Here is a 10,515-nt window from a genome sequence, read left to right on the forward strand (position 1 = left end):
GATTGGTATGATATCAGAAAGCCAGCTGATGTAATTCAACCATATTAATAAAGGGGGAAAAATCTGATCTCCTCAACAGAGATGGAAAAAGATTTTAATAAAATTCAACTCCTGTTGAGAACAAAAAACCTGTAGAAAATAATCACCTAAAAGGGAATTTCCTTAATCTGATAATAGAGGATGTCTAAAAAACTTCCTCCCGTTAACTGGAAAAAGAAAGAAATTTTAATAAAGTTATCAATACTTCTACTCAAGACTGTAGTAGAAATTGTAGCCAGGGCAGTAAGGCATGAAAAAGAAAATTATGAGGGCTTCCCTGGTGGCGCAGTGGTTGAGAATCTGCCTGCTAATGCAGGGGACACGGGTTCGAGCCCTGGTCTGGGAAGATCCCACATGCCGTGGAGCAAATGGGCCCGTGAGCCACAGCTACTGAGCCTGCGCGTCTGGAGCCTGTGCTCCGCAACAAGAGAGGCCGTGATAGTGAGAGGCCCTTGCACTGCGACGAAGAGTGGCCCCTGCTTGCCACAACTAGAGAAAGCCCTCGCACAGAAACGAAGACCCAACACAGCCAAAGAAATAAATAAATAAACAAATGTGGGGTTTAAAAAAAAAAAAAAGGAAAAGAATTTAAAATTAATCAATACAATCATAAATAGCATGTAGGTCAAATAATAAAGCATAATTAAAATTAGAAAAATAATAAAAATAAAAAAGAAAATTATGACAAAGAAAGAAAACTGCCATCATTTACAGACAACATGATTACATGTAGAAAAAAAACATTAAGAAATCTACCAGGCAGTTATTAGAATTATTAAGTGATTGATTCTATTTTAATTCAAGGTAGATATAGATATGACACATTTTCTATCATACTCGGACTACACCACTCCCGGACCAAATGGTGTTAAGTGGCTACTCCATTATTATTCCAGATGACCTGTTCAAAAAATGTTTGCCTCCTATTCCTGTGACCTTTGTTTGCAGGTGCTGGTACATGGGGAGAAATGCTTAGATTAAGAAAAACAACAATGGTACTAATGAATAGGAAACTGAGGCTACTATCTGGCCCTTTTAGACTTCTTATGCCACAGGACAATGTGCAAAAAAAGTGAATTACATGTTAGTGGGAGTAAATGACCTTGTTTATTAAGGGAAACCAGAGTTACTGTTTCACAGTCCAAAGAAAGAGGGGTATGTCTGGAACCCAAGAAATCCTTTAAAGTGCCTCCTGATAATATGGTGCCCAGTGGAAAAAGTTAATGGAAGTCTCAACCATATACCAAGGGTTGAGAACTCTAGAAATCAAAGTTTGGGTCACTTCACCATGTAAAGAACTCTGGCCAATCAAGGAACATGGATGTAGTAGCAGAGGCAGATGGTATACTGTACCCTATGTACCCCTCACATTCAAATCTACTGGTCACAAGGGAACTGCCTGCTTGTGAGAACAAGTGGTGACTCAGGCAACCTCAGGACACGGCATCATGCACATACCTGTTGAGCTCCCGTATGGCCCGGAGTCTGCGGATGTAGCGTCGGCAACCCGGCAGAATTGAGAGATGGTGGGCGTGCAGGGTAAGAAAGAAGCATTCCGTAGGGAATTTCGGCTCAGAAAACGGAGATTGATCTCCATCTAGGAAAAAGAACAAAATCCCCGAAATAAAATCTATCACATGACTATATCAGAGGAAAAGCACAATTAAGAAGACAAAATTACACTTGTATTTTCAAGAAGTTTAAGGACACTTTATTTTTTTTTTTTTGTGGTACTCGGGCCTCTCACTGTTGTGGCCTCTCCCGTTGCGGAGCACAGGCTCTGGACGCGCAGGCTCATTGGCCATGGCTCACGGGCCCAGCCACTCCACGGCATGTGGGATCTTCCTGGACCGGGGCACGAACCCGTGTCCCCTGCATCGGCAGGCGGACTCTCAACCACTGTGCCACTAGGGAAGCCCCCAAGGACACTTTTAAAAAAATTAGAATTAATGGGACTTCCCTGGTGGTACAGTGGTTAAGAATCCACCTGCCAAGGCAGGGGACACGGGTTTGATCCCTGGTCCAGGAAGATCCCACATGCTGAGGAGCAACTAAGCTCGTGTTCCACAACTACTGAGCCTGTGCTCTAGACACCGCAAGCCACAACTACTGAGCCCACGTGCCACAAGTACTGAAGCCTGCGCGCCTAGAGCCCATGCTCTGCAACAAGAGAAGCCACTGCAGTGAGAAGCCCGCGCACTGCAACGAAGAGTAGCCCCCACTCGCCGCAACTAGAGAAAGCCCATGCGCAACAGCGAAGACCCAAAGCAGCCAAAATAAATAAATAAATTTATTTTAAAAAAATTAGGCTTAGGTAATGTTATAAGAAAAACAGAATTCCTCTGAGCTCCATTTATGATCAGGTACTCTGCCCCATCTAATTAAATGTTTATACAAATGTACACCAACAATCTTCGGTGATGTGTCTCCCTGGTGTATTTTATAGAATCATTTCTACTATTCAAACATCATTGTTAAACCTCAAAACGGTATTAGATTATGTAAATAAGCTACAGATTCCACAGCCATTTCCCTACTGTTGGACATATTTGTTGTTTCTAATTTTTCTCTGTTAGAAACAGTGCTGGGAGGATCTATGTATAACAAGTTACTCTCTCATCCCCTCTCCGTTGCCAGCTTTGGGAGTATATTCTGGGAAGTGGAATTACTGAGAAAGACAGTATTACAGATTTTTGTTATGAATCACCAGAACTCACTTTAGAGAGACTAAATTAATTGATAAAATACCATCTATTTATTTACAAACTTATATTCTATCTTATCACTCTGTTTTTGAATAATTTATAGTTATAGAACGTTAACTTGAATTTCTTTCAATTTGTATCTAATTCCTACAAATATGTATATTTTTCCCTACAAGTATATTTTATTTGACATATACTGCTTATATTTTTTCCCCCCAAACAAAAGATAACTGTTTCTTGGGAGAATTTAGTTTTGGTTTTACACATTTATAACAGTTCTGCATTTTGAATATGATTTTATCAATTATGTGACACATATTTTCTCCCATTCTTTGATTTTACATATTCATTTTCTCTCCCTCTATAAAAAGTATGTTTATATATTAAGATATATATATATTATCTCTGATGATATTTTCCATTTCTTAAATCATTAAAAATTTCTCTCTCTTTTATGGTTGGGTCAAATCCTCTGTTCGGCTTTTTCGTGCCAGGGAAGGATGGAATCTCTACATTACTCCATGAATAATTTTATAATGTTTAAAACTAAATGTCATATGGTTTTTATGTTTGTCATTAAGTAACATGTTTAAAAAAAATTTTTTTTAGGAGTTTATTAATTATTTATTTTTGCTGTGTTGGGTCTTCGTTTCTGTGCGAGGGCTTTCTCTAGTTGTGGCAAGCGGGGGCCACTCGTCATCGCGGTGCGCGGGCCTCTCACTATCGCGGCCTCTCTTGTTGCAGAGCACAGGCTCCAGGCACGCAGGCTCAGTAGTTGTGGCTCACGGGCCTAGCCGCTCCGCGGCATCTGGGATCTTCCCAGACCAGGGCTCGAACCCGTGTCCCCTGCATTAGCAGGCAGATTCTCAACCACTGCGCCACCAGGGAAACCCCTTAAAATTTTTTAAATTGAAGTATAGTTGCTTTAATAACATGCTTTATAATATAGAGAAAAAGATCCATAATCGTAACACCTTCAAAATATTCGTATTTTTATTCCATCAATTCATCAAGATCTATGAGAGATTTCATGAGAATTTTAACTGGCATATATAAAATCTACATAATAACTAAGTCATTGTTATCATTTCTATTGTATACACATATATATTTAAACCCAGAACAGCACATTTCGTCCCATTTGTTCTACGTATCTATTTGATGTTGGCTAATCCAAAAAAGAACTTTTTTTTTTATTGTATTCATCTTTATTGCATATCTCTAGCTCATAAATGTATTTCTAGAGAGGTAGTAACAATTTGTGAGGGGTCATTAGCATCCAAACAAAATAAATTTTTCTCTTTTTCCTAGACTCTGTAAACTCTAACTTCTCACCTGGGGCAGCTGAGAACCACCCCTCCACATAAGCTGGATGTGGCTCACTTGGGTGAATGAAGAGCATTCCCAGTACTGACAGATTCTTAGGGATTGTAACAAAACAAAGAAATGGAAAAGCAGAAAAGTCTTTTTTTTTTGCGGTACGCAGGCCTCTTCACTGTTGTGGCCTCTCCCATTGTGGAGCACAGGCTCCGGACACGCAGGCTCAGCGGCCATGGCTCACGGGCCCAGCCGCTCCGCAGCATATGGGATGTTCCTGGACCGGGGTACGAACCCGTGCCCCCTGCATCGGCAGGTGGACTCTCAACCACTGTGCCACCAGGGAAGCCCAGAAAGTCATTATTTTCCTTCACTCAGGAATCACTTTCAAACCCAGAATTTTGCAACATAAAATATGTACCCATTTCTCTTGGATTTCTACTTTTCTGTTTTCCTGATCACCGGTCTCTCAGATACATTTTATTCGTCACAAGCTTCCCTTTGCCTGTGTCTTTCCTTCTCTTCTGCCTTCTCCATCTATACTCCTTTGCATTCTCTCCCTCTGCTCCTCTGGACCTCTCTGTCACGATTGCATTTAGCCGGGAAAGCAGCTGTGGTCAAGCAGGGTAGGCTCTCTTCTTCCTCTCTCCCACAGGCCCTCCCTCTGGAAGGGGCCTTCCTCAGAAAGCGTCTTCCTTAGCTCCAGCCGTCCTCTGGGCAGCCTGTTCTGTAGGGGACCCCCTTGACCTTCTCCACAAACCCTCTAACTACCCCCAACCCTGGCTGGCCTGGCCCCAGGAGCCCAGATCCTAATTCTGGAGTTTGCCTGGCTTATCAGAAATCAGGTCGCCTGAGAGGAACAGAAATTCCCTAAAGAATTAGGTTGCTTCCCTCACTACTGCCAAGTAAGAAAAAATGGAACCGAACTGAACACCGGGAAGGACGGACCCAGATCAGGGAGTGTGGTGGAGCAGACAGAGCCCTGGGCTCGGCTCAGCACACCTGAGCCGCAGGTGCAACTCGCTGATTGACAGGCTAGGTGAGCTGGGCACCTTCTGGAGCCTCAGTCTCCTTATATTTAACGAGTAAGACAGTAGCGTTGCTATTAAGATGTTTATTAAAGTTCTCCTCCTGATAATCCCATAACAGTCTGATGTAGCAGCTTTAGGGGGAGAGGAGTCAATGAAAACTGGCACTGATGACGGAGAACAGGAACAAGGGCAAGAGGGAGCCCCAGGGATGGGGGTGGGACGCTGGGAGATGACAGACAGGGACGCTGTAGCTGCTGTCAGATTCACACTGTGGGATGATGCTGAGTCCAAATGGGTCCTTCTGTTAGAATGCGTATCTACTCTACTTTTTGTAATTAAAAGAAAGTAGAAGAACTGCTTCCCCGGTGGTCCGGTGGTTGCAACTCCATGCTTCCGATGCAGAGGGCGTGGGTTCGATCACTGGTCTGGGAACTAAGTCCCACGTGCCACGTGGGGCAACCAAAAAAAAATAATAAAAGAAGGGCAGCTTTTAACGACCTAACAATGAACAGGTCACTCACAAAGTTCAGTCAGCCAGTCATTCACGTCCTCCATCGTTGCATTCACTCTCGTCTCATCGCTGGGAAGAGTAATCCGACACCTCGGGTGGAATATGTACGTGGGGTCGACCGTCTCTAACTTGATCTTTGTGCTTAGCTGCTGCAGCACCCAAAGGAAATTCAGCATCAATCCGTCCGTAGATACCAACCTATCATCCGTCTGTGAAAGAGAAAAGCATTTAAAATCATGATCTGAACAGAAATTTTGGCACAAGTGTACAGAAAGGAGAGCAAACTTTCATCCTGAAGTCAGCGAGGGGACACCTATAGCACCACCATCGTCACTCTACTGGCAGGTGCGCTTTGTTGAGTGTTAACCATACGTGAAGGGTTTTCTCTCACTGAATCTCCACAATAGCCCCTAGAATTGAATGATGCTGTTATTCACATTTTACAGAGGAGGAAACTAAGGCTCAGAGAATTTAAGTGATTTGCCTAAGATCCTCAAAATCAGTAAGCAGCAATGCAATAAATGCTATTTCCTTTCTCTTCTTTATTTCCCCTCAAAAGCATCAGAACAACTCGTTTCACAGTTACCACTTGACTAACAGCTTCTCTGGCTGACAGAGATAGAATAATCCTGCTTTAAGAATACAACAATTCCGAGAATTCCCTGGAGGTCCAGTGGTTGGGACGCCGCGCTTTCACTGCCCAGGGTCTGGGTTCAATCCCTGGTTGGGGATCCTGTAAGCGTGTGGCACAGTCAAAAAAAAAAAGACCATAATTCTAATAAAGATAGTTAACATCGGTGGAGTGCTCACCACGTACTGGGCATGATTTAACAGCTTTATATACACTAAGTCCACAAGTCAGGTACTATTATTATCCCCACTTGGCAACAAGGAAATGGAGGCACAGAGAAGCAACTGTCTGCGTCCTACTGCCGGCAAACAGTGGAACCCCAGTTGGAAATCCAGGCAGTCTAATATCACGTCCATGCTCTTCTCTCTGCTCTTTCTTCTGAGTAGAAATGTCACATTGCTCATTAATAATATAGCAAGGGAGCTTCCCTGGTGGCGCAGTCGTTGAGAATCCGCGTGCCAATGCAGGGGACACGGGTTTGAGTCCTGGTCCGGGAAGATCCCACATGCCGTGGAGTAACTAAGCCTGTGTCACAACTACTGAGCCCGCACGCCTGGAGGCCGTGCTCCGCAACAAGAGAAGCCACTGCAATGAGAAGCCCGCGCACCGCAACAAAGAGCAGCGCCCGCTCACCGCAACTAGAGAAAAGCCCACGTGCAGCAACAAAGACCCAATGCAGCCAAAAATAAATAAATTTATTATTTTTAATAATAATAATATAGTAAGGATGCCCTTTTAACTTTTCCATGCCAGTAAAGTGGTCCCAGCCACCAGCCTCCCTCATCAGGAACACCGCACCTTGTACCTGGTCTCCTTGGGTTGGCTCCTGTATCCCCTCCTCCCATTAGCCCATCCTCCACACAGCAGACTTGGTGATTTCCTTCCCGAAAACCCTCCAGTGGCTCCTCATGACACTTCTTAAAACATCAGCTCAACCTGATGGAGCCTCTGCCCACCCCTCCAGCCCATGACCCGCCGGTTTCCTTCCTGTTCACTATCCTCCAGCCACGAAAGCCTGCACGTGGGGCTCGTTCCAAAGCTGGTTCACTCCCACCTTCGTGTTTCACACGTATCTAGAAAGTTCTTTTCTCAGCCTTGTGACGGCTGGCTCTTTCTTATCAGTCAGGCCTCTGATCAAATGTCTCCTCCTTGGACACTCCCATGCCTTCCTTCTGGTGCCTCCATGGTTACTTTCAAGTCCTCTACCTTGCTTCACTGGCTTCATCGATTCTAGAATTAAACATTTACATGTCTACTCATCTACCCTATAGAACATAAGCGCCACAAAGGCAGGAAGCTTGTCTATCTTGTTCAACACTGTATCTCCATTTCCTAGCACAATGTCTGGTAGGTTCTGAATAAATATGACTTACATGAATGAATTAATGAATAAGTAAAAGCAGTCTTCAGGAATCCTACCTGCATCTGTGCTTTCTTCATATTGGCATTGACGACAGCTGCCATGTAACCAAGAGCAGCCTCCCGGGTTTCTCCGTTTAACAAAATACTATGCAGAATCTTGAAAAGCTCTTGCTGAAATTTATTTTATAAGGGAAGAAAAAATTTAAAACTTTGTTTAAGAAATTATTCCTTTTTGACTTTACGAAAAGCTAAACTCCTTCCCACTTTTTCTCCTCTCCCACGTCCACTCATTTTAGAAGAACCTGACTACAAGGATAGAAAAGAGGTCCGTATTCAACTGTATCAAGATGATCAGCATGAAAGCAGAATGTGCAGTGGAAGAGGGGAGTAGTTATAGTTTTAATAAAATAGTCTTTGCTATTTCCTTTCCAGGACAGGGGCCCAATTACCTCAATCACACTATAATGAGCCTATAATTGTGCTGCTTTTAACTTTCAGAACTGAAAACACATTCATCCTTTGGATTCATTTTCTCAGCACCTACCCTTCCCAGCTCCAAGTAATGCTGCAGTGACTGGCTCACCACACGAGTGTTTTCCAGGGTAATGGCAGGCCCTGAGAAATATTTTTCAACCACTTTTGCCTGGAAAGAGAAAGCAAAAATTCAATGTATAATATACATTTGGGGAAGAATCTGAACATAAGAGCAGCAAAGTGCAAAGGGCCACTGTACTTACATCATCTTCTGCAAAGACTGAGAAGCTAAAGAAAGCCCCCAAGTACGAGAGTCTCTGCAGCTCCCGCCCAGAGCCAGGGCTTAATGATTTCGGCAACCACAAAGGCAAAGAAGCAACCTAGGAAAAAACAGAAGAGGCAAGTCAAGCTGCTAAATCAGCAAGTCATGTAAAAATGAGACAAAAAGAATTCTTGGCAGGTGACCTGTTCAGCTGGCTCTTAGCCACCAGCAAAATGGCTGACACTTAACATCCAAAAACACAAGGTCACAAATATGTCAGGATGCCTGTCCACTTTTTCTCATTTCAGATGAAGGAAAGCCCTCCAGGTCCGCTACATTTTTACAAGATATACTTTTAATTTCTATGTTTCATGGTAATATTTGATATCGTGCAAATGAACTACTCCTATACCACCAAAGGACTCAAGGAAACGTTTCCAATGGGACCTGTTGTACTAGCTGTACAATACTTATCTCCCGAAAATCACAAAAGAGAAGTGAATAATGGCATTCCCGGAAATAATGTAGGTGACAACAATGTAACAGTTGAGAGCCACGCACATGTATTACTCACATCTGCATCTCAACGTCCTCCAAGAGACATTTTTCAGATACTGTTACTTAAGGAATATCTTCTGTGTTACATGTTCACTGAAAATGTGCAAGTCCATTAGGGTGGCACTTACCAAATTGCACACAGGGTGTGTCTTTCCAAACTTGGTTTCACAGAGCTCACCTAAAGCCTAGAAACAAGATCAGAAAGGGTCATTTAAATGTATTTCATCCTAAACTGACCACCATGGGTGACACCAAGACATAGCTTTAATGCTGCTATAAATACGTATGCATTCCCAACAAAGCACAAACAGCTTCACTGCTTTTCTGATGAATGAACTAGTACATGTGCGTTGCAAAAAACTTCCGATAAAACAGAAATATAAAGTGAAACTAAAAGTCGCTCATAAACTTCACCCTCATTAACCTCTATTGATATTTTGGCCAAGAGCTTCCTAGACATATTTTTGTACGTATACACACAGAGGTAAATGAGTGTATTCTTACAATAAATGATTTTTTCATTTAACATCTTTCTATACCAGAAAGATATGCTTCATAAACTTTAGATGGCTAGTCTTGCCAGTATTAAACAGGACTACAAATAATTAAAATTTAATAAGCGACCAAATTCAAAATATATTTAAAAGTATTCCTTGGTTTCAAGATCCCTGGTTTTTTGAGAACCTCAAAGTTTTCCTTTGGCGCTCCAATCGTTCTCGAGTTAAGACGATCAGGAAATATAGTTCTTAGGCACATAAAAAGCGTTTACCATGGCCACGGTAATACAGTCAAACACTATTTTAACGGTGAATTTAATTTCCTCTGTGATTTGGATGTTGCTATGGGAGTTGCTAAAACAGCTGCTGGAAGCTTTTGAGTCCATGCATTTAGGCACTGACACATCTGAGAAGCCGCTGAGGCTCAGAGAGCCACTGAGAAGGAAACATTCTCCCTGCTCAGCACCAGGGCTCCCAAACTCAGCTGCATATTAGGATCACCTGGGCAGCCTCTGCAAGCCCCATGCCAGGCCACGCCCTCACCACATCCTCAACGAATTAAGTCACAGCTTTGGAGAGCCAGGCAGAGGTACTTTCTACAGATCCCCAGGTGATTCCAAGGTATGGCAAAGTTGGGATCCACTGACCTAGAGGATAATCATGCTTCCTTCTGATTCTAGCTCCAACGGTCTTCCGCTTCCGGCCTTAAATTACTGCCCTTTCTCTCAGTGCACTCCCTTTGCTGCACAAGCATCAATAATGGTACAAAATAAAACTACTGTCTATCGTAACGGAGGCCTTTGTCTTTTGACCCGGAAGAACACTTTGTTGGTATCTGACACTAAAAGCTCCTTACTGAACCATCAAGCTAATTCAATCCACAAGAGAAAAGCCGACAATTCCAGGAGGGAATATTTATATAATACAGTGACAATTAATGTACACTAAGAGATTTCATCACTGAACTCAAATAATCAGATTTTTCCACTTCTTTTTATGTGCCAAAGACAGAACAATGCATAAGGATTAATAGAACTTCATTAGGAATGGGAATAACGTGCACTAGGAAGAACCCTGACATAAATTCATTCAAAATTGTTTTTAAAACTAAGACTTCAAAAAAAAAAA

General features: G+C 42.7%; 1 protein-coding gene across 3 annotated transcripts in view; it reads right to left on the reverse strand.

Moving 5' to 3' along the window:
• UBE4B (ubiquitination factor E4B) overlaps positions 1–10,515 on the reverse strand; it is a 111,737-nt gene that overhangs the window by 38,836 nt on the left and 62,386 nt on the right. For all 3 annotated transcript variants that reach the window (XM_024749762.1, XM_024749761.1, XM_024749760.1), the window contains 6 exons: positions 9,019–9,075; positions 8,334–8,450; positions 8,141–8,239; positions 7,654–7,767; positions 5,614–5,812; positions 1,498–1,636 (listed from right to left, as the gene is read on the reverse strand). In XM_024749762.1, the coding sequence (XP_024605530.1) occupies positions 1,498–1,636; positions 5,614–5,812; positions 7,654–7,767; positions 8,141–8,239; positions 8,334–8,450; positions 9,019–9,075 (725 nt within the window). The remainder of the gene's footprint in view (positions 1–1,497; positions 1,637–5,613; positions 5,813–7,653; positions 7,768–8,140; positions 8,240–8,333; positions 8,451–9,018; positions 9,076–10,515) is intronic.

Source organism: Neophocaena asiaeorientalis, unplaced genomic scaffold, assembly GCF_003031525.2.
Source record: "Neophocaena asiaeorientalis asiaeorientalis breed wild unplaced genomic scaffold, Neophocaena_asiaeorientalis_V1.1 scaffold275, whole genome shotgun sequence".
Classification (NCBI taxonomy): Eukaryota; Metazoa; Chordata; class Mammalia; order Artiodactyla; family Phocoenidae; genus Neophocaena; species Neophocaena asiaeorientalis.